General features: G+C 31.9%; 2 protein-coding genes across 2 annotated transcripts; both read left to right on the top strand.

Moving 5' to 3' along the window:
* The first annotated feature begins 5,476 nt into the window (after nt 1-5,476).
* LOC11437799 (zinc finger protein 8) lies at nt 5,477-6,343 on the top strand. Its single transcript, XM_003621745.1, has one exon. It carries the CDS (start codon nt 5,477-5,479, stop codon nt 6,341-6,343), a length of 867 nt encoding a protein of 288 aa, XP_003621793.1.
* A 4,578-nt stretch (nt 6,344-10,921) lies between these two features.
* LOC112416556 (uncharacterized) lies at nt 10,922-11,953 on the top strand. The gene is made up of 3 exons (XM_024770774.1): nt 10,922-11,061; nt 11,170-11,337; nt 11,422-11,953. Exons 1-3 carry the CDS (start codon nt 10,922-10,924, stop codon nt 11,951-11,953), a joined length of 840 nt encoding a protein of 279 aa, XP_024626542.1.
* Nucleotides 11,954-25,220: the final 13,267 nt, after the last annotated feature.

Genomic DNA, 25,220 nt, shown 5'->3' with positions numbered 1-25,220 from the left:
AATAATAGTTTAATTCAATTTAATTTTCAAAAATTAATAGCAATTTTGTTTAAAGGTATTTTTGACCAAACAAACATGCCACACCAAAAAATGTATCTCACCTATATATTAATAGATGAATAATATATATATATATATATATATATATATATATATATATATATATATATATATATATATTCATTTAATTATTTAATTTGTTTGCAAGAGCTCTTTTGGCCGATTTAAAAATTAATATAGGCAAACACTCTGATACTTTGAAATTTAGTTGCGCATCGATCTTCCAATCAATTTTTGTTTTTTTTAAGGAAATCCAATATTTAAGGGTATTTTAGTTTTTGTATTTAATTAACGGATAATTAAGTAAATGGTCCTGATAAATATCGACAATTTCGTTTTTAAAACCTACAAAATAAAATTATACCTTTTAGTTACAATAACATTTTTTTTAGCTGTTTATGGACCAAAAGTCTAACAGAAATTTTTTATAGGAACTAAAACTTCTGCTGAAATTTTGACAAGAGACTAAAAAGTGCGATTTTATTTTGTGAGGACTAAAAACAAAATATTTCATATTTATAAGAACCATTTACTTAATTAGCCTTTTAATTAATTTAATATAAATTTAAATTTTAAAGTACTTTTATCTATCATGTTCTGATACCAGGGGAGGAGGCAAGCGGTTTACGGTGGTTCAATAGTACCCCCTGAACTTAAAATAGTCCAAACATACCCATGCATAATTTGTCTTTTAACTCAAGAGATCCAAGAACTCAAAAGTTTCAACCCCTTAAACTAGTCTTGCCTCTCTCACTAACGAATACTAAATCAAACTCCAAGTAAAGGGTGTCTTCATGCCCTCCCCATATTCAATCGGGACACTGTACTTTATTTGTCCTTATGGAAAAAAAACTTTACGATGAGTTAAAGTTTATTGTCGACAAAAATTTGATTTAACTTTTTCTTTTTTTATTAGTCATTATAGTGGTTAATTTTGTCTTTTTATTATATAAGTCAAAAGCAAAATGACATAAAAAAGAGGAACGTCTAATTAAGTTGGTATTCTACTCTAATCTAATGTCAATTGCTCATATATATTATTAAAAAAAAGGGAAAATTATATAAAAACTGGGGGACATAAACTAAACCCAGTAAAACCACACAAGAGTGTAAGTCGACCCCAAACGAGTAATAGAAAAATTAAAACAACACACAAGTTTATCAATATGTAATTAATCCTAAAACTAATTAAAGGTCTTTTGTGCGGTGATTGAACCCTCTATCAACATGTAGGCGGTTCATGTAGCATCAACCCCCTGCAACCATGACATCAAGCTAAACGACCCTTTCAAGTCCCACAATCCAAACCAAACAAAGTGAATGGTGAATATTAAGCTAGCGTATGAATCAACGGCCAGCACATAAACAATTCAAGATCCATCAACTCCCTGCAAAACATTGTGGTTTCTTTTTCTTCTCCTAAAACTGAAGTCACTGTTCAGAACCTGATAGAATTCAGCTTATGAAGTAGTGATCAGAACTAGTTGCAGCAAATAAGTAGAGAGAGAGAGAGAGAGAGAGAGAGAGAACAATTTATAGTGGTTCCTTCCACAAACCGGAAGTAGTCCAGTCCCCCTTACACTTCCAAGGAGAGTTCACTAAAATCAATATCTAATTACAAATGTTCACTACTCAAAATAGCAAAAGACTTCAAATTACTCAAGCACAATTTCAAGAGATTTCCTATGCTCAAGAACAAAATCAAGAGACTTCCTATGCTCAAGCACAACTGCAAGAGACTTCTATTCAAACAGAATTACAAAGAAAATTGTTTGAGGTTGAACACTTGATATACAATCAGTGGTGTTCACAAATACAAATAAGCTATAGACTCTTAAGACTCTAGAATTTTTAAGATATGAAAGTTGTTAAGAAATTCTAAGTGAACTTTGATGTGAAACAATTTCAGCAGAGGTTTGGTACTAGTAAAATTGTTGTGAGTCTATTAGAAATCTTCAAGTCTTCACTCCTTTATATAGAGGTGTGAAAGAGATGTTGTTGATTGCCAGCACATCAAAAGAGTCGTTGTTGAAGCTTGATCAAATCACCAATGATCTGTTGCTTGATTTGGTTATTGTCCTAAGAGGGAACAATTTCAAATCCATTCCATGTATAGAGGAATACCAGCTTAGTCACAGTTGTTGTTCATGTACTATTGCATATACAAAACAGAGTAGTGGAGATAGTGGTTGTACAGTTGTACTATTTTCCTTTTCTGCGCTCTTCAGTGGATAAGCATCCAATGCCTTCAAAATCCTCTGAATTAGTCATTGCTCCAGGTTTTATTCCTTCTACAATGATACACAATCTGAATGACAACATTTAACTAACTTCAGCTTCTAGTCTTCAACTTCTGATGATCTTCAGCTTCTGATGACGTCAGCTTCTGGTAGACTTTCAGCTTCTGATAAGAGTGCTTATGACGACGTCAGCTTCTGATCATCTTTAGAACCTTATTTCTTCAGAACCTCTTTTCTTCAGATGTTTTCTTGCAATACAAACTTCCTTTTTGTAGATTCAATTGATCTTAATTTGCTCTTCCAGAACCTATGCTTTGATAAAAGACACTTAAATTTTGTCTATGGTCCTGCACACTTGAACAAATATTAGTATATCCAATTGACAATTTTTAATACCTTGTTATCATCAAAACTCAAAGGGTAATGTTAAACTCATTTTGTTCCAACACGGTAAACAATCTCTGTGAAAAGAGAACCAAAACACCTTCCCCGAACCTCCACTGACGCGAGGAGATCGAAATGAGCACCTCCAGATCCCGGGAGGACAGAAACCCGGTGTGATCACATAAAGCAGCAACACCGTTGTAAATCTCATCCCGCGACCAATCAGCACAAATCAACCAGTCACAAATGTGAAACAAGATCGGACAACAGAAAGTACTGCAAGATGACGACGACGACAACAATCCACCATTGCGGCGTTGATTTGGACTTTTGGGAACAAAACCCATCTGGGTTTGTAGGTGAAGACGTAAGCCAATAGAATTGATTTTACCACCAAGAGCAAGGGCTACATCCTGGTGGATGGATTGGAATTTGTGGGTAGAAAAGGGCGGCGGGGGGTGCCGGCTAGCAGAGGTTTTTAGCGAGAAGGGTTAGAAGATTTAATTGTCTTTAATTTGTTAACTTAGTCCTTAAATGTATTTTTTGTTAGCCATTTTAATCTACACAAATATTAACAAAAGAGACACTTAGAGATGTATTTCGTAATCTTGATAATTTTAGAGACCATGGTGATAACAAATCACACATTTACAAACAAAAAAAAAGATTTACAATTTTTTAAGTACAATAAATGTGACAACAATTGAAAGAGATACATATTTTCCTCACTACAAAAAAAATTATGTGTTCGTTCTTTTTCATATTAATAAATTTTGCTTATAAAAAACATAAATCAAACTAGGGTAAATCTATTACCATTATTACAAAAAAAGATTGCGTTTATTAAAATGTAGAGTAAATCTAAATAATACAATTTCTAAAATTGATCACAACTCCTTCTGAATTTATCCTTATTATTTTCAACTATATGTCTCATAACGATTATAAGGGTGAACTTTCTTCACCTTTAAGGGATGATTCACTTTTCACAACACCTTCTACACAATCTTTCTCAGTTCCATTACTGAATTGAGCGTTGGAGTGCTAACGTGCCTGCATGCACCTTTCATTCCACCGCAAATTAAAGACACATCGCCGCCCTACTGGAATCCGTCACCGTCACGCAGAAGCATTATCTTCCATCGTTGCCACTCATTCATCCTCACCGGACAGATCAATATTTATTTTGTTAGCAGTAATACAAATTTGTATTAATATGATAGTTGTTTTTTAAGTTTGGATTGGTTTGCTATAAATAAATAAAAATTGATGACATGAAATTTGATTAATATTTCTTAAAAGATTTGTAGTAATATGGTAATTGTTTTCTAAAATTTGGAATGCTAAAAAAAATAAAGTTTATGAAATATGTTTGCTAAAAAAAAGGATAAAGTTGATGAGATGCAAATTGATGAATATTTCTTAATCCTTGCAGTGACGTCGTAACTAATCCAACCAGAAATGAGGTTTTAAACCCAAATCTCGCTCATGATTTGGAGATCTTGCGGAAACATTTTTGGAATGGAAATCACGCTACAAGCTTTGGGCCTCGACTTTACACGGATGAGGAAGAGATAAGCGGATATCAATTATTTGAGGAACCGTTCTACTGCTTCGGAAGAACCCTTCATTGAGGTGGAGTCTAGAGCCACAAATAAGAAGAATAAGCAGAAGGGTTTTCTAGTTCACATACTCGCTATAGGTGTAGGATACCAGATTGACTCATCGACTTTCTTTGAGTTACTTTTCCTGTTCTTCTTCTTTTCTACTTTGTTTGTTTTGCTTTTATTTTCTTGTTTTGTCTAGGTCTGGCGTTTGTCCCCCTAGTTTTTTGTTGTTTTCATCGTTTTGAGAATGTTTTGGTTTAGGTCTCCCTTATCTTTATGTTATTGTTTATATATATATATATAGGGTGTTGCACATAGTTCTTCCTCTGCACCCCATTTGTATAAAAAAAAAAATGACTATTTCTTAAAAGTTTGTATAATATGGTAATTTTTTTTAAAAAATTTGGAATAATTTACTCAAAAAATAAAGTTTATGAAATACATTTACTGAAGAGAAAAAAAAAAAGTCAAGTTTATGAGATGCAAATTGATGAATATTTCTTAAAAGTTTGTATAATAATGTTTTTTGAATGATATAAATTTGTATAATATGGTAATTTTTTTTTTGGGAAATATGGTAATTGTTTTTTTACTTATATGGTAATTGTTTTCTTAAATTTGGAATATTTTGCTTAAAAAATAAAGTGTATGATATACGTTTGTTAAAATAAAAAGATAAAGTTTATGAGATGGGAATTGATGAATATTTCTTAAACGATTTGTACTAATATGGTAATATTTTTTTTTTTTTTTAATTATGATTAGTTTGATAAATATTCCTTAATATATTGAATCGATACAACGTTTTAAGCCAACCCATGTTGAAGTAAACATAGATATATTACTCATTAATGAATCTAAAAGACCTGTAATATAAACTCATGCACAAATCAATTATAGATATTCATGCACAAATCAAACGGTGCAATATTATTTTTCACAACGTATCAGATTTTTTCGATCTATATTCCTTAATATATACTTCTATCCTTTTCTTTTTTTTTTTCTTTTAACAAAAATATACGTCTTTCCTTATTTCAAAATATATTTCCACCAACTCAAATATTTTTTTCAATAAATAATCCTCTATATAATAAGCCTCTCCTTTCAACAAATCAGAAAACCACAAGGTACACCACCTAAAAAAAAAACACAAGGTATTGTTTTCAATAGTTAATTTGTACCATGGCATCCAAATCCCTTAGCATCACTGCCACTTCACAAGATGAAGGTGATTCTTTCCACACAAAAGAAGGGGTGAGCATGAAGGCGAATGAAGATCAACCCTCAAAATCAAATTCCAGTGAGTCTGTCGATTCGGTAAAGCTATCGAAACATGATGTTGTTAGCCCTATTCAAGTTGGTTCAACATCTTCTTTTCATAATAACAGCAATGAAAGGAAAGATGAGAAGAAGAACGAAGAGAAGATCTCGGATGTGAAGTATTTTTCATGCTCCTATTGCAAGGGGCAATATTCTACTTTACAAGGGTTAAGAGGGCATCAAAATGCCCATAAAGCAGAACGTGCAATGGAAAAACAACGTAAAGAAATGTATAATGTTGGTGCTTTAGGTTTAGGGCAATCTCACCTTAAACCTTATATCATTGATTCTAGTGCTTCTTTTATACCTTATAATAATTATAGGGGCCTTGGTGTTAGAATGGAGTCAACAATTCAAAAACCACCTTATACTAACCCTAGGATTACCCCAAATGGTTCTAAATATGGTTATGGTGCTTTGCGTTTGAATGATGTATTACACCCTTCACTTTTTAATTTGAGAAATAATATTGAGGCTAGTAATACTGGTGTAGGAACTCTAGGTTTTGGTGGAGCAAGTACTTCAAGAATTAAAGATGGTACAAATAATAAAATTGGTGCTATTCTAAAACTTGGTGATTCTTCTACTGCCACAAGTTCAAGCTCAAACACAAACAAGAAAAATGTTGTGGCTACTACTTCTGCAATGGATGATGATATAAAGTCAAACATTGAAGAAGAACCCTCCAATTTTGACTCTTCTGAACTTGACTTAACACTCAAGCTTTAGATGTTCATTTTTTACATTTTCTTTCCATGTGTTATGTTTAATTTTATTGCTACTTTCCTGTTGAAGTTATGTATTGGTATTTTCTCTTGTTTTGTCAAATTATAATATATTTTAAGAATAAATTATTAGTGTCAATCTGGTTTTTCTTCTACCTTGTTTTTTAATCTCATTTTGATTGCTAGCTTGAGTGTCATTATTTTCTTACTAGCGTCATGACAAACACTAACTTTTCCATATTTCCACTTTTTGAAACAAACAATACTTTTTTGTTAATATCACCAGCAAATATTATATAAATTTTGATTTTTCTTTCAGTTATATACCAACAATATAGCATTTTGTTTCTAACTCAAACTATTTTCAAGGACTAACTTAAAACCTTATCTTAAAGGTACATCTATACTATATATATAAAGAAAATAGCCCTTTTAAGAGGTTTTTGGGCTGTTTTTTTTTTATTCTAATCATACCCTTAAACAAGTTTTATTATAATAATGTTATATTGTTGACGTTATTAAAAAAGATAAGATTTTTTTTTATTATATTTATTATATTATTGTTGTTATTGAAAAAAATAATATGATTTGTTGAGTTTCTTACATTTGAAAAAGTGTATCCCACCTATATATTAATAGAAGAAGAAGATATAAATATAAATTCATTTAATTGTGTAATTTGTGTTGCAAAAGGTTTTTTGGTAGATTTAAAAAATAATATAAGCAAACACTCCGATACTCGGAAATTTAGTTGGGTACATATCAATCTTCCCATAAATTTGTTTTGTGTTATGCATTGTCCATTATCAACTGAGCTAAGCTCACGAGGACAAATTTCAATCGTTTAATGGCATGTTAGTTTTTACATTTAATTTAAAATAAATTTAAATTTTGAATGACTTCTATCTATCATGTTTTGATACCAGGTTCAATTGAACCCCTGAACTTGGTGCAAATATACCCATATATTTTGTGTTTTAAACCCCTGAATTTATTTTTACATCATTAACTCAAAAGATCGTAGAACTCAAAAGTTTGAACTTCTTAGACTAGAGTCATGATTCTGTTATTAACGAACTCAACCAAACTCCAAGCAAAGGATGTCTTCATGCCCTCCCTCTATTCAATCGAGCCACTGTACTATTTGTGTCCTTATGGAAAAAACTTTATGATAAGTTAAACTTTATTGTCGACAAAAATTGGATTTAAAGTTATGTTTTTTATTAGTCATTTTAGTGTTTAATTTTGTCTTTAATTTGTTAACATAGTCCTTAAATGTATTTTTTGTTAGCCATTTTAGTCTACACAAATATTAACAAAACAGACACTTCAAGATGTATTTTGTAATCTTGATAAATTTAAGAGGCCATGGTGATAACAAATCATACATTTACAAACAAAAATTAAGATTTACAATATTTTTAAGTATTATACACGTGAAAACAGTTGAAAGAGATACATAGTTCTCTCACTATACAAAATTTGTGTTTGTTCTTTCTTATAAAAAAACATAAATCAAAGTAGGGTAAATCTATTGTGTTTATCACAAAAACAGATTGCATTTATTACAATGTAGGGTAAATCAAAATAATACTCCCTCCGGTCCTATTTATAAGAGAATTTTGGGTCAACAAAAGTTGATGTATCTAGTTAAAAATTCAGTTCAAATACATTCACTTTTGTTGACCTAAATTTCTCTTATAAATAGGACCGGAGGTAGTATAATTTTTAAATGGCATTGCCATGTTGATCACAACTCATGTTGGATTTCTCATTTTTATTTTCAACCATAAGTTTCGTAATGATTAATGTTGCATGTGAACCGAGTATTCTTCATGCACAACTATAGACAATCGCTTAAACCTTGTGGAACTCAAATGGAAAAACTTATATTCACATCTTCTCAAAATGATATACTCTACATAATGTTTTTTTGTTCCCATAGTTGGAACCAAAGCTCCAGATGAATCTAGTAATACTCAGGTTAATGAAACAAATCATCAAAAAGTTGAGAATGTAAAAAATGATGGTTGTAGTTCTCTCTCTAAGTTTTACAACCAATGATCTTGCTGATGGTTTTTAGAGACTTTGTGGCTTGATTGCCCTAAAGTTGGATGATCTTCTCATTTCACTTTTCTTCTTCTTTTGTTTCTGTTGTTCCTTTTAATTTTATCTGGGTTTGATTTATGTCCCCAAAGTTATTCTCTTTTCTTTTTTATTAATATATTTTAGCTTGCTAATAAATGATCCTTAATATTCTAGTTTTTTATATTCGGGTATGACATACCAACTATAAAACAACTTATTAGAAACACAAGACAACTAATCCGAAATGTAACAAAATCTCCCGCTCTTCGGGGATATCCTTAGCGTCAAAGAATATGTACTAGGGTGTATGTGTGACTCGTTTAGATCATAGACTAAAATATAAAAATCTAGTCTGACATATACCATCTGGGATTTTTTTTTTTTTTTTTTGAGGGATACGTTTGGAGGACCCTATATTGCCTTTAGCGATGGGTTTATTTGATCAGCACCGACTTTTTTTTTTTTTTTTAAGAGGGAACAGACTTTCTCTTCTTGTGAGGTTTGGGAGCTTGCAATAATATTAGTTGTTTAAAAAAACTTATCATATTAATTTTTTTTTTTTAGTGATGTTCAAGGTTCGAACCCAGACCTTGCATACATTATGTATTGTCTTTACCAACTGAGTTAAGCTCAGGGGAATTTATTATTATTTAAAAAAAAAACAATATGAATTCCAACTACAATAATAAATTAATAATAATAATATTAATAACAATAATAATAATATGTTATATTCTTTTAAGAAATTTAAAATGGAAAATTAAATTTTATGTAATCTCAAAATGATATATTTACCAAATCATTAATGATTTTGTTGAATTTTTTCAATTGTATTAAAATGGTCTTTGACTCCACCGTCATAAATGAAAAGAGTTGTGTATGAGTCAAAAAATTTGGTCATATACAATGACTCCAACTTGGTCCGCATTACTGTTGCGGTCTTCTCCTTTACGACCTCTTTCAACGCCTTATCTGTAATGAGACACAAGAAAGTTAGTGTGGAAAGCGCTTCCATTTGTGGTCTGATGGATTAGAGGACGCGACAGTTAGTGAGAAACTCTCCCAAAAATATCCTCTTAGGGACTTGATATTATGTGGCCTATGGATATGGCATATGCCATTGGGAGCTCTTTTGGTGTCTCGTCTTCTGACTCCTTGATGAGCCCAAATGTAGCAATGTGAAATCAAAGTATTTCTATATATTGTATCTATATGGATCTGCTTAATGAAATGTTAGGTTATTTGACTATTAAAAGGTGTTGTAGTAGTTAGATGTTTATTGAAAGAATATGAGTGATGGGGTGAAACAAACAATAGAGAAGTTATGGTAGGATTATGTTTCATTTGTTTGTCCTTCATAGATCTCAATGTCTCGCAGATAATTGGAAATCATCTCTAGTCTCCAACCTTCGATGTCTCGCCTAGGAAGCTAAAAGATAAGCATTAAGTTCTGACATTGTGTGTGATTGTAAACCTAGGTTAATGTCCCAAACCTAGAACTTATAAGTCTCCTTACCTATGTCCCTTACAATGGATGTATGTTTTTAGAACGCCCCAAGTCAAAAGATCAATCTTGGTCGCCGAAGAAGCAGTATGAACAGTATAAAGACACTGATATAACATAATAAGATTGCTTTCTCTAAGTTGAATATTGAATGAATGAATTGAAAGTGAGGCTTCAAGCCTTTATTTATAGGTTCTGGACTTTGTTCTTCGTCGGATGAGATACAAGTTCGTTGAAAGGAAAACCATTTTGCTGCAATGGGGTTTTTCCAGTCAGTGTGTGTCTGCTTGAAATAGCGATGTATTGGCATTTTGTAGCTTTAGAGTAAACGTGGGTTAAGCTTGCACTCACCGCTAAAACAAACAAACAGGCTATAAGTGGAACTTCATAGTGGAATTACTCGCCAGGCAAGTATGAATTTCTTCTTCAAGGTGTTTTCTTTGTTGGGCTAGTATCTGGCTCACTGGGCGAAATCCCCGACTTTCCTCTTCAAGGTGTTTTCTTGTAGCTTTCATTCTTCTTCAAATTGATATACATTAAGTTGAATAAATAGTAAAAGTGCAAGGAATACTAATATAACCTTGAAAATTATAATATTTACAATAACTGGGGGTTTTCATGATGTTTATTGCAAAATAAGTCAATTAGTGTCATGATTTATATAGGTAAATTAATGTTCATTTGACACTTAACAACTCTCCAACTTCAAACTTTGTTTGTTTTCAAACAAAAGTCCTTCAAAAATCAAGTACAACTAAAAAAAAATTAATTCCCATAATGCTTTATTGATCTATAGGTTTGTGATGAATCAAACGTACTTGCACCTTTAATTTTGCATGATTCATAAAAATGCAAGATAGAATGAATAACCTTGAACCAAAACATGAATATAAATAAACTACTTCTTCAAAGTAAGATCTCAATTTTTATAAAAAAAAAAAATACGAATTAATCAACACATAATAACCTTATAAGTTTGTGAACTGGGTGATGGCATGTATCACCACTGCATCTTATACTTTCAATGTTAATGGTGATCTGACTAATCCTTTTCAAGCTAAGAAAGGACTTAGACAAGGAGATCCAATCTCTCCCTGCCTCTTTGTGATCTGTATGGAGTATTTGAATAGGTATCTGATGCAGCTTACGAAAAACTCTGAGTTTAGATACCATCCTAGATGCAAAAGAATAAATCTAATGCATATATGTTTTGCTGATGATTTACTTCTATTTTCAAGAGGAGATGTGGGGTGTGTTACTCAATTTTTTGAAGCTTTTGATTTGTTTTCTTCTGCATCTGGTCTCAAAGCTAACCAATCCAAAAGCTCAGTCTATTTTGGTGGTGTAGCTATTAGTGCTCAAGAGGCAATCCTTACCAAGTTTAGTCTTATCAAAGGTGATCTCCCGTTTAAATATTTGGGGGTTCCTTTATCCTCCAAAAAATTAACTGTTATGCAATGATAACCTTTGGTAAAGAAAATTATCATCAGGATTGAAAACTGGTCATCAAAGTTGTTATCTTATGCCGGAAGATTACAACTTATTAAGTCAGTGTTATTTGGTGTGCAAACTTATTGGAGCCAAGTCTTTACCCTTCCTAAAAAAGTTTTGAAACTTATTCAAACTGCTTGTAAAGTCTTCCTTTGGACTGGTAAATCTGGTATTTCAAAAAGAGTTCTTATTGCCTGGGAGCACATTTGTTTGCCAAAATCAGCTGGTGGTTGGAATGTCATAGATTTGCATTGTTGGAACCAGGCTGCCCTAAGTAAGCAGTTTTGGAACCTTGCCAATAAGAAAGATGTCTTATGGGTGAAGTGGGTTCATGAATATTACATAAAAGGGAGAAATGTGCTTCTAATGGAAGTACCATCACAAGCTTCATGGGTAGTAAAAAAAGTTTTTGCTGGAGCAAAGACTTTTTCCAATGTCAATGGTGATATGTTTCAACAAGCTAACTTCGCTATTAAGCGAATGTATAATGCTTTAAGAGGTGATTTTGTCAAAGTGAGCTGGATGAGATGATATGTAATAACCCTGCTCCTCCAAAATGTTTGTTTGTTATTTGGCTAGCTATTCATGGTAGATTGCCAACTTGTGAAATATTGAATAAAGTTGGAATCTATTGTAACCAAACGTGCATTTTATGTAAAAAAGAGAATGAAACACATTCTCACCTTTTCTTTACTTGTGAGTATTCAAAGGCTATTTGGACAGGTGCAATGCATTGTAGTAATATGAACATAATTGATTGCAACTGGCAGAATGTGATGCAATATATTCAAAGGCAGTGCAATGGGAACAATGGTACTCATCAAATGAGTAGAATGGTCTTGAGTATCACACAGTATATGATTTGGAAGGAAAGGAATGCCAGAAGATTTCAGAACATACATCAATCGGTTCAGGAGATCCTTAATCAAATTAAGAAGATTGTCTACATTAGTGGGTTGAAATCTAAAAAGATGAAGAGTCTAATGTTAAGCTTATGAGACCTTTGACTTTTGTTTGTTGTTGTGTGAGATTAACTTTTGCTTCTTTATCTTTGTAGCTTCTTATAATTGTTTTGGTTAATGAAAGTTATCTCTATTTACCAAAAAAAAATAATAACTTACTCTCACTAATAAATACACTCGATGGTTAGTTTTTCACTCAAACAGGTAATAAATATACAACAATTATGTTTTAAAACACATCTTAAGCACAATAATCAAACATGCACGAAGTCATAGATCACCTTAGGGTTGTAGCTTGGTCGGGGTAGAAACAATTATTGTTTTTCGGGAATTCAAAAAGCCCTAAAAACAAGAAAGCATCTCCCTCAAAAAATAAAGCATCTATTATTCATACTCTTTTCATTCTTAATCACTCATCTTTTATTCTTGTGGTAATGATATACTCCCTCAGTTCCTTTTTAAGTGTCTCTTTTGAAGAAAATTTTTGTTCCTATTTAACTGTTACTTTCAAAGTTCAATGCAATATTAAATGTTGTTTTACCGATATTATCCTTAGTTATTTATTACGAAGAGAGAAATATATGAAATGAGATATTAAATTAATAAGGTCATTATAGTAAAAGTATAACTTATTGCATCAAAAGTAGTAACAATCATTGACTATCTTAGTTTATGTAAAATGTCAAAATGTAACAATTAAAAAGAAACGGAAAACTTTTATCTTTTCGGAATACTTTTAAATTTGAGTTTTTCTTTTGTACTTGTGTTATCAAACAAACATTCATTTTTTGTTCCTTCTATATTTACACTCCCCAAGTCTCATATTACTCTTTTCAATTGATATTTCATTTCATGACACCAATCTTTTTCTCCCCAACTTGAACAAAACAATATTATAACATACGCTTTCTTATCCTAGGGCAAAAGGACATACTATTGTTTTTATTTTAATGGGTTTAGGGTCAAATAGTTCAAGAAATAAAATATTAAACCTTATGTCCTAAAGAGTTGACAAATTATCAATAACTCACAAGGTTAACTTATTTGGCTATATAGGTTCCACTCAATTGAGAGAAATGGCCTTGATCAATTTTTGTTGGTGGTGGGCGGGGTTTCAACCTCAGATCAAATCTTGCATATATTGTGCATTGTCCCTACCAACTGATCTAAGCTCACGAGGACAATGGCCTTGATCAAATACACGACTTTTCATAGATTTGACAATGGCAAGATTCATGCAAAACTAATTGTATATAATACAACTGCTTCTAACTCGTTACTAGAAAAAATTACTTCATGGTTTGTTTATCTTATTTATTGTAACACTTACATCCTTTATTTTTTTTTCCTTTCAAACCAGTCCATTATCTCATAAAACACATTCAACATTAGCCCTTTTTACAATTTCTTTCAAAAAAATGTTGAAGTGTCATTTGGCTTGCTAAAGTGGTATTAATGTCGTTATAAACTAAAGAGACGGACATCAAAGTAAGAAAACAATACCCAAATTGTGATTTCGCAATCCCGGGTTCGTGGAAGTTGCAGAAATCTAGATATCGATCTGGAGTTTGAGTCACATGTGCTTGGCTTCAATGAAGTATGTATCAATTTGTTTAGTTGTTATTCATGTTTCGATCCATTCTGTGCATATCAATCCTATCTTGCGTTAGTTCGTGTCAAGTTTTTAGTCCTTTATCTCACAAATTTGTCTTTCTATTCTTCTGTTTGTTGATTTCAAGTATAGCCTTTTTTTAGTTCGTTTCATTTAATCTGGATTTTACTGTTAGGGTGTTTGTTTGTGAATAGTTTTATACTTTGTGTGTTTATTCTATTTCGAGCCCTTACTGTCAGTGGTGGGGTGTGTTAAAGTATATTGGGTACTGTTTAAAGTGAATTGCCCCATCTTAGATCAATTTTATTTTATTTGCTATTAGTTGTTCACCATGCATTTTTATATTCCAATTTATAGCAATATTTATTTATAATATATCAATTTTAATTTTAATTTAATGGGGACTAAATATTTTGAAAGGACAAAAACATTTCACTTTTTATAAGAACTAAAAACAAAATTTGTTATATTTATAGGGACAAAAAATTTTAGTCCCCATTAAATTAATTTTTTTTTTAAGAAACCCATTAAATTAAAATTAAAGCTACATGCTAAAAAAATTTAGAGGGACAAAAACATGTCACTTTTTTATAAGAACTAAAAACAAAATTTGTTATATTTATAAGACCAAAAATATATTTAACCCTAATTAATATTAAAAAGTTTTATGGAAGGGATTAATATTACAAAGTTAGATACAAACTAAATTTATTTATTTATAAATAATGTAGTAGATATATATTTACATCATATATTTTTTTTTAGCCCAGATTTAAACATGTCTATGTTTTCTAAATAATGTAGTAAATATATATTTACGTCATATATTTTTTTAGCCCAGATTTAAACATGTCTATGTTTTCAAATTAAAAAGATTATTGAGAATGATCTGGACCTATTAGATTTTTAAACGGGAGATTAAAAAATAATGTATCTACAGTTTCCGTCAGCATAACTCAGTTGACAGGGACATGCACTATTATGTAGGAGCCGGGGTTCAAACCCCAGACACCCCATTTATTCACTCTGAAAAATCTTAATTCTAGTCAGTAGGCAATCTGACAAAAAAATAAAAAATAATGTATTTAAAAGTAATTTTTTTATTTTTCTTTTGGTCAAGTACAAGTAAATTAATTTGAGTCAAATTATAATTAAATAGGGTTATAAATTAGAATATAAAATACATGGTGTATATGTAACAGCAAATAAAACAAAATTAATCTAAGATGGGGTAATTTCATAATTGCCCCATGCTAAAACTCGCCAATGTTTAAAATGAGTAGTTGGAATTTATTTGCATGTATTCTATTTTGGTATGTTGTGCCTTTATTTGATTTATTTTATTGAAAGTTTATTGAACTAGTGTTGGGATTTTGTTGTTTTACAGTAACCATGGTGGTCATTTATTTAGAAACCCGAAATATTAGAACTTCATGAACATAAGAACCCACAAATATGAAGTGAAAATATTATGAGCTCGAAACAAAGTTTCTTCAACCCCATGCATTTCTTCCTTTATTTGGAACTTTTTTTTAACTCTTTGAACAATATCTTTTGCACCGCATAGACATTCTGGTGCAAATTCATCACGACTTCCAGTTAAACCATACTCCATACATAGAGATCATTTCCCTCTTCACTACAAGAAAATCACTGATTTGCTACGAAGAAAATTGTAGTTAACTCGCAGCTATTTTCTAGCAAAACTCATTTAGCTACTATTTTGTTGTGATTTAGCTGTCATACTGGCCGTAGTATGGATTGGGCGGCAAATTATCTAGAGAAATATTTCCTAGCTAATTTGCAACTAATATTTCTAAACTCCTAACTAATTGCCAACTAATATGTAATCAATTGGCTAGGCTATAGTCGCAAACAATTCATAGTAAATCTCTAGCTAAAGTTCCTAACTATTTTGATAAAAAAAATTGACCTAAAGCAATTACAAAAAAAATTAAATCTGTGAAATTAATCAAAAAATGGGCGATTTAAAAGGTTACTTAGGCGTTATTTCCCGATCAACGTATAGCAATTACAAACTATTTCTACGCAATTTACACATGAAATCTCTAATATGAATTGGCAATACCAATTGAAGAATGAAGCAAACATTTATCACATGTATTTCAACGAATCCTTGCATAAACAAAGAAAATACATCTAAAGAATCTTGTTCTATATTATTATCACCTATAACCAACTAATTACTAGCACTGTGTAGTCCTAGCGAGCCAATCAGCGAGCAACAAGAAGAGCATAAAATGCATGACTTTATTGATTATTATTTTACCATTGAAACCCAAGTCTTCTCTTCGGATCCTCTTCTTGCAGTCCACGACCTTCACATCCTCCACTTTCGTCCACATTGAGAATACCATGACAGTTGAATCATGCAGTGTAGCTTTATGCACTTTACTCTTTCAATCCTACTGATCGTCTATGCAACATTGCAATCCTGTTCAGCCATGACATGTATTGGTAAATAAATATATTCTGAATATTAAAGCATCACATCCAAGTTGATTCTTCCTAGTTCTAACAAACCATAGATTCCAGAATCAAAAGATCAATTTATAACAATAACATACATACTTTTCTTTGCGAGGAACAAGAGACATACTTGTACTTGTCAAATATATACACGTGAATTGGGTTGATTTTACAATGCAGAAATTTAACTATTCATGTGACCAGTGTCTTTTCATTATTTCAACCATTCTTTCTCACACAAACATGAACTAAACATAAACATACAATTTTGTGAACTCACCTGTCACAAAGAAGTATTTATCATGGAAGCTTCTTGACATGCTTTAGATGAATTTGGCAGATTAAAACTATTTTCCTTGCTAACATCTGAAGATATGCAATCAGCAAAACTTAGGGTATCAATAACAAAACTTAGGGTATCAAGTTTTTATACATACATTAACCAATCATTCAGAATAGTTCAACATTTTGTGATACCTATATGCATAGAAGCCTCATAAACTTCAATTTTAAAACCACATTTAAAACGTATGACTTGTAGCTTATACCAACTTTATTGCAACTTATGAGCTACATACTGATTTTCTCCATAAAATGGCTTATAATCTAGACTGGTTTCTAAACTGATCAGATCTTATTGGGTTGCTAGTTCAAATTTATTGAAGTGAGGGTATTAATTACCAATGATATGCCCGTAAAAATGTACTAACTAACAAATGACCTGTAGCTTACGACTTCGTTTCATTATAGCAAAGGTATCTATATTCAAATTTAAACATAACAATACCTACATGAGAAAGAGAGACAAAAATTACCAATCTCGTCTGTGATTCCAACAGATCTATTGTGAAGAGCCCGGAATCTCCTCTCCTCTATAGTGTTCCTCTCCATGGTTGTGCTCAGACATGTAGAGACGACACAATCATCTGAAGCGCACATATGCCCTGTAGTTATTTCACATTCCTCAACGGCCTACGTAAGACAAGTCCCCATGTATGCAGCCGAAGATTTATGACCATAATAATTTCATTTATTAGAAACTAGTCACACTTCAATAACTTTAAGTTAATTATGAGAAAATTGATCAGATTCTATCAAGATGTGTCGAATACAAGATAAATATAACCGCTATATTGATAGATGAACTTTAACTTACAAGCAGATGCCACATTAATCTGTGAAATTGTTGCTTTGAAATCTGAAAAATTGGAGAAATTTTCAATAATGTTGTAGTATGACTCAAAATTTGATGGATGGAGAATATTGTTGCTAAAAATATAAAAGATTTGTTTCAAATATATTTTGTGCTGAAAATATATTTATGGACAATAAATATATTATTGTATCATATGAAGAACGATTTGATGCAAATATATTTTGAAAGGGAATATTATATTTTTGATGCAAATATTCTTTCATTGAAGGAGAAAAAAAAAAACGTATCTTCAGTGTGGTATTTGTTCCAAATTTATGAGTTATATGTTTACTATAAATATAGACCTTGTATCAGACTAAACTTTGAGAGAGATAGAGGGGGCTGAAACAAGGGTTTAGAAAAGCAACAACAAAACTAGGGTTTGTATAGAGATTGTCTCTTTGGAACAAACACTAGGGTTTGTGGGTTGATTCACCTTGGGAAACACTATTAGGATTGAGTCTCTTGGTTACGGGAAGAGGCTGGAACTTTGGGTAGAATTAGGCGGGACACTTATTCTTGTAACCCATTGATTTCTCTTTTGTAACGTTACTCATCATATAGTGGATCGGATGGCTGCTCTCTCCCCCAGACTAGGTCAATTTGGACCGAACTGGGTCAACAAATTCTTTTGTGTTCTTCTCTTATTTGTGTTCTTCTCACCGTTGTTTTCTACTTTTGGCTTGTATTTAATTGTTCCATACACTTTGTTTTGGTTGCTTGATTATCCCTTGCTCCACACATCAAGTTGTTATTGGTGTGATTTTTCATTGAATTCGCAACAATTGGTGCCCACCGTGGGGCAAGGGTCAAAGGATAATTAAGTATCATGGGTTCAAAGTGGGATATTGAGAAGTTTACTGGAGATAACGATTTTGGGTTATGGAAGGTAAAGATGGAAGCGATGTTAATACAGCACAAGTGTGAGAAAACTTTGAAGGGTGAAGGTTCGTTACCGGTCACCAAGTCACGAGCGGAGAAGGCCGAGATGGTGGACAAGGCCAGGAGGGCCATTGTCTTGTGCCTCGGGAATAAAGTTTCGAGAGAAGTAACAAAGGATACAACCGCGGCATCGATGTGGTCAAAGTTGGAATCTTTGTATATGACAAAGTCTTTGGCTCATCGGCAAGTCCTAAAGCAACAACTTTACTCATTCAAGATGGTAAAGTAAAAGGCTATCATGGAGCTACTTGTGGAGTTCAACAAAATCATTGGTGATTTGGAGAACATTGAGGTGCGTCTTGGGGATGCGGGTGCTCTGATGGTGTGGTGTTGTTTGGAGGATGAAGAAGGTGATGTGTCTCACCTTGAGAGTGATGCCTAGTGGAGCGGTGATCGTCTGGAGAGACGTTAAACACTCAACATCAGCCTGGAGAGGCGGTGGTAAGAATACTCATGATCTACCTGTTGTGGTGGAGTTTCAAGGTTGAAGACAAAGTGGGATGTACGCATTTGCTAGTTGAGGCAGAGTACGCTCAGCGTGAGGTGGGGTTGAACACACCGGTAATGATACGATTATGGAAGACCTTGGGTGCTATGCTCTATGGGGAGCAAGGGATTTCTTCATGAAGTTGAAGAATGTATAGCACGGCTTGCGGGATTACCCTAAAAGAAGTCCAAGGGTGATTGGATGCAAAGTGATCTTCAAGGGAGCAGGAGATGTCCTGTGTTGAAGATGTTATGGTGAATGCTTGTGGGACTACCTAAAATTCCTAGCATAGTTGAAGTGCAAGGACTCTTCGAGAAGACGGAAGACGTTCCGATGGCTGAAGAGGTTAAGGTGAATGCTTGTGGTACTACCTAAAATTCCTAATGTAGTTGGACTGCAAGGACCTTCGAGAAGGCGGAAGACATTCCGAGGGCTGAAGGGGCTATGAGGTGTAAACTTGTGGAGCTACTTGGTGTAGTGGGAACAAGGGAAAGAGCATCATGGTGGTTGATGTTAAATTGGCATCATCACAAATTTAGAGTCAAGGTGGAGAATGTTGTAGTATGACTCAAAATTTGATGGATGGAGAATATTATTGCTAAAAATATAAAACATTTGTTTCAAATATATTTTGTGCTGAAAATATATTTATGGACAATAAATATATTTTTGTATCGTATGAAGAACGATTTGATGCAAATATATTTTGAAAGGGAATATTATATTTTTGATGCAAATATTCTTTCATTGAAGGAGAAAAGAAAAAAAAAAACGTATCTTCAGTGTGGTATTCGTTCCAAATTTATGAGTTATATGTTTACTATAAATATAGACCTTGTATCAGACTAAACTTTGAGAGAGATAGAGGGGGCTGAAACAAGGGTTTAGAAAGGCAACAACAAAACTAGGGTTTGTATAGAGATTGTCTCTTTGGAACAAACACTAGGGTTTGTGGGTTGATTCACCTTGTGAAACACTATTAGGATTGAGTCTCTTGGTTACGGGAAGAGGCTGAGACTTTGGGTAGAATTAGGCGGGAGACTTATTCTTGTAACCCATTGATTTCTCTTTTGTAACGTTACTCATCATATAGTGGATCGGAGGGCTGCTCCCTCCCCCAGACTAGGTCAATTTGGACCGAACTGGGTCAACAAATTCTTTTGTGTTCTTCTCTTATTTGTGTTCTTCTCACCGTTGTTTTCTACTTTTGGCTTGTATTTAATTGTTCCATACACTTTGTTTTAGTTGCTTGATTATCCCTGCTCCACACATCAAATTGTTATTGGTGTGATTTTTCATCGAATTCGCAACAAATATTGTGTACAATAAGTCCTGCAGTGAAAGAAACACAACTCAAGTTCTATCACATCTTGCGTGTACAATAAGTCCTGCAGTGAAAGAAACACAACTCAAGTTCTATCACATCTTGCACTATGTCGCATAAGGTGCAGATAACTTGAAAAATCACAAATATGAGTTATTCAATTGAGTATCATTACATATCTGTGAAATGTGACAAAAAATATGACCGAACACCAATCAATAAGAAAAAAAATGAAAAAAATCCAACGAGATAGACGATCAATCACAGTACCGAGATTACCCTCGGCGTAACAAAACCTTGATGACATTTAAAGCTCAATCATCATGAGCAAGCATAGAAAGTGCAAGTAAATCACAGCAAAAAGAGTATACCACTCATAAAAAAGTATTTGTTACCTGACACATTCTTAAACGATGAGATTAACTAGTCTAATATAATGTTGCACAATTATAATAATCTAAATTTATATATATATAAAAAAGAGCTTATACATAAACACCAACATTTGGTTAAGTGGTTTATATAAACATTGATTCATTCAATTATTCATGGGTTAATATGTTTTTACCCCCTGTAATTTGGACGAGTTCCAGTTTTTCCCCCTATAAAAAAAAAAGTTTAGATTCCAACCCTGTAAAATAAGATTCTTTGATTTTAGCCCCTGACCCATGTGACTGTGCATAATTGCTGACGTGGCGAGCTGAGTGGCATGCTGACTGTGCATATCTGATTATGTGGCGTGCTGACTGTATAATTAATTTTTTTATTTATTTAAAAAAATATATAAAAATTAAAAAAAAATCAGGATTTTTTTTATTACGAAAAATATTTTTCAAAATTCCAAAATTTATAATTTACGAAAAATATATATTTCAAAATTTTTTAAAATTATTTTCGAAAATGTTGAAATATATATTTCAAAAAAATAATTCAAAGTTATTTTTGAAAATTTGGAATATAAATTTTTTGAAGTTTAAAACATATTTTTTTCGAAAAATAAGTTTTTAAAATTTTCTCAACAAAAAAAACAAATTTGGATACAAATTTATTTAAAAATTTAGGAAAATTTAGATTTTTATTACGATGTGTTACAGATTTGAGAATATTTTTTAATATTTAAAAATTGAGGATAAAAAAAATCTGGAAATTTTTTTAATATTTAAATTTATTCTTATCTATTTGTTACATATGTTATTTGTATTGAAAATTGTGGGCATTTTTGAAAAGAAACAGCCAACCCAAAAGCTAAAACGGATTGTTTTCTTTATATATATTTCCAAAAATATTATATAAAAAAAAAAAATTCATACACTTCCTATATTTTGAAACTTTCGAAAAATTTAAAAAAAAAATCCGAATTAAATTAAAATTTTAAAAATATTCGAAAAAAATAATATAAGCTAATTTTTGAATGTTTTGATAAAAAAATTAATATTTTTATTTTTTGAAAAAAAATCCAGTTTTTTTTTTCGTTTTTTAAAAAAAAAAATTCTTGATTTTAAATTTTTGAAAATTAATTTTCAGTTTTTTTTTATCTTTTTAAAAATAATTTATTAAACAATTACACACATGTCAGATTTAAAAAAAATTAAAATTAAAATAATTACACAGTGGCGTGCCACATCAGCGTCTGAATGGGGTCAGGGGTGTTTTGTGGAGAATCTTCATATTACAGGGATGTTTTGTGGAGAATCTTTATATTATAGGGTTGGAATCTAAACTTTTTTTTTTACAGGGGGAAAAACCGGAACTCGCCCAAATTACAGGGGGTAAAGACATATTAACCCATTATTTATTCTAATTCATTATCAAACAAGCATCACAGTCATACAGAAATCACCATCATTAACCTCCACCAAGTAAGCCTAGAATATGCAGAAGGCCCTGTTTGGATAAACAACTTAATCGAGCATTTAACGTATTAACAAAACATAAAACAAAATCAAATGGTTTACATATAAGCTGTTTTCGTAAGGTATCCTTGAAAGCTTAAACAAAATAAGCAGAAACGAACTATGAACATGACATAAGTCGTTTCCGTAATACGTCCCAAAAAGTCGCACAGGTGCTTATACCAAGGTAACTCGAAGAAGCTAATCAAAATAAGCCAATTCAGAGAGGTCATGAATGCAAAATAGCAAGTGACGAAACACAACATAACATTCTACCACATGAAATGGAAAAACGTTTATTTAGCTTATTTTCATAAGTTCACTAAGATAACTTCTGAAATCACTTATAGCATATACAAAAAACAATTTAAATTTATTTGATCATTTGTTATAAAACTATCATATGTAAACCTTGTACATAAACGTTTTTTTTTTTTTAGAGAATGTGTTTGAGAAATTTATTTAAACATAAAAATATTAAAAACTAATTTTCACTCCCTTCAGAATAAAAAATAAAAAATAAAAAACTAATTTCACTCAAATGGTAGTTAATTATAATGATATTTACTACCATTACATTTCCTAGCACAATCATGGTAGCAAATCTGATATTTTCTTGTAGTGTCTTGTCTCTCTACAGAAATCACCTCCTACCAATATCATTCCAAGATTTAAATTTTTTAAATTTTGGATTGGTTATGATAGTTGTGAGTCTTTGATTGCCAATCACTGGAACTGTGAGGTGGCTGGTACCCCGATGCATGTGCTCCACTACAAGCTGAAGTCTTTAAAGCCAAAACTTAGGAATTGGAACAAACTGGTTGTTGGGGATTTAAATAATCAACTAGCTCTAGCCCAACATCAGTTAGGTGAGATTCAAGCTGCTATTGATCAGCTGGGGATAAGCACTGATAGAAATATTGAGGAGATTGCTTGCCTTGAAAGTTACAGTAAAGCTTTACATTTAATAAACAATCTCTCGAAAGACAAATCTAAAATAAAAACACTTGATTTTTGGAAGGAGACAGAAACACTTCCTTTTTTATAGGGTGGTCAAAATTAGAGAATCTCAGAGTCACATCACTTTGCTTAGAAGTGGAAGAGGTTTTTTCCACCCTCCAAGCTATTGAAGAGCATGTTTTGAGTTATTTTTCCAAGATTTTTGCTTCTCCTCCTAACTGTGTGGTTAATAATCTCCCTCAGAAACTTATCCCATGCCTGGTCTCCTTTGAAGACAATCAATTCCTAACTTCTCTTCCCTCAGGTTCTGAAATTAAGAATGATGTATTTGTTAGTTTGTTTTAATTCAAGTTTAGTTTTAGTGATAATCACAATCAATGATTAATCACATTTTGTTTTAGTTTGTTACAAGTTTGTTAGAGGTTAGCAAATAAGATCTAGAGTTTGTTACATTGTTTGTGCTTCAAGCAACTTAGCTAGACATTGTATATAAGCTACCTCCTTTGTATATTTTCATAAGTATCAATAACAATTTCATCATAACTTCTCTCTTCTCTCAACTCTCTCTAATTCACAAAATCACAAATTTACATAAACCCTATAATCATAAAACTGCTTCTGTTGCTTGTGTAACAAGCATCAATTGTTGCGCTATCAAATTGGCATCAAGAGCCTTTGGTTTTGTTCTAAGGGGTTATCAAGATCTTCAATCACGCAATTTGAAGGAAGAAACGCTGAAGGAAACACCATGAATGGTAGCAGCAGTTTCAACACACATCTTCCAATTCTTGAAGCACGCAATTGGGAAAGATGGAGTACAGTGATGAAGAATTTGTTTGGAGCACAAGATTTGCTTGAAATTGTTCAGAATGGTGTAGGTGAATTAGTTTTGAATGCCACTGATGTGCAAAGGAACACACACAAGGAATTGAAGAAGAAAGATTGCAAGGCTCTGTTCTTGATTCAACAAAGTCTTGATGAAGGAAACTAATTTAAAAGAATCTCAAAATCATTGAGTTCAAAGGAAGCATGGGACATTCTTTCAAAGTATCATGAAGGTGATGATAAAGTGAAGTTGATTAAACTTCAATCACTAAGTCAAATCTCAAACCCTAAATCCCAAATTCATTCACCAAATTCAGGATCAAACACTGTTTTACTCAAGAACATTCAACCATTTTCTAGAAAATGAGATGAACACATCATAACTCATCTCATAAAACCATCAAATTCGAATCTGTTAATACCATAAACATCACTATTTTCGACCTTGTTCATATAAACTCAACCGAAATATCATCACAAGGAGTCGAGACTCATAAGTCTCCATCTTCCTTCGTCGTTTCAGATCCACCGCGACACAGCCATCACGTATACCTCGTTCCTTTTTCGAAATTCATACAGCCTCCAACAATCATAAACAAACAACCAGATCCAAATCATAAACAATCATAACTAAGTGGGGTGTCCGGGGTTCGAACCCCGGCCCCTGCATATAATAATGCATGTCTCTGCCAACTGAGCTATGCTCACGGGAACGATATTATGAATTTTAATATATATATATATAGGGACTGCTAATTTACATCCACCTAAAAACACCAAGATGTAAATTAACAAGTTATACCCGTTCAATGTAATCTTGTGATCATTTAATGTGATCGAAAATACATTAGTTGTTATATTCATTAATTGACATAAAAACACATAATTGAATCCATGTGTAAAATAATGCTAGAGTTAGTGCATAGAAATTAAACTCTTTTTCTTATTAATTCATAATTTAAACTACTTAATTTACATAAATTTGTGCTACTTTTATTCAATAAAAAATTGAAAATTCAAGGATTGATCACTAAAAATTCAAAAGAGTAATATCATTTACATTTTTTTTGCAAAAGTAATATCATTTAAATTATGTTCAATTAATCATA

The sequence above is a fragment of the Medicago truncatula genome, chromosome 7 (assembly GCF_003473485.1).
Source record: "Medicago truncatula cultivar Jemalong A17 chromosome 7, MtrunA17r5.0-ANR, whole genome shotgun sequence".
NCBI classification, from domain to species: domain Eukaryota; kingdom Viridiplantae; phylum Streptophyta; class Magnoliopsida; order Fabales; family Fabaceae; genus Medicago; species Medicago truncatula.
The sequence above is the reverse complement of the archived record's forward strand: the minus strand, read 5'-3'. Positions and strand labels throughout refer to the sequence as shown.

Excerpts from the sequence above, each read along its gene's own strand:
- LOC112416556 (XM_024770774.1), top strand. The coding sequence starts at position 10,922 with ATGGCATGTATCACCACTGCATCTTATACTTTCAATGTTAATGGTGAT. Across the intron at positions 11,062-11,169 it reads TGTATGGAGTATTTGAATAG|AGGAGATGTGGGGTGTGTTA; the intron begins GTATCTGATGCA and ends TCTATTTTCAAG. Across the intron at positions 11,338-11,421 it reads CTTATCAAAGGTGATCTCCC|GATTGAAAACTGGTCATCAA; the intron begins GTTTAAATATTT and ends AATTATCATCAG.
- LOC11437799 (XM_003621745.1), top strand. The coding sequence starts at position 5,477 with ATGGCATCCAAATCCCTTAGCATCACTGCCACTTCACAAGATGAAGGT.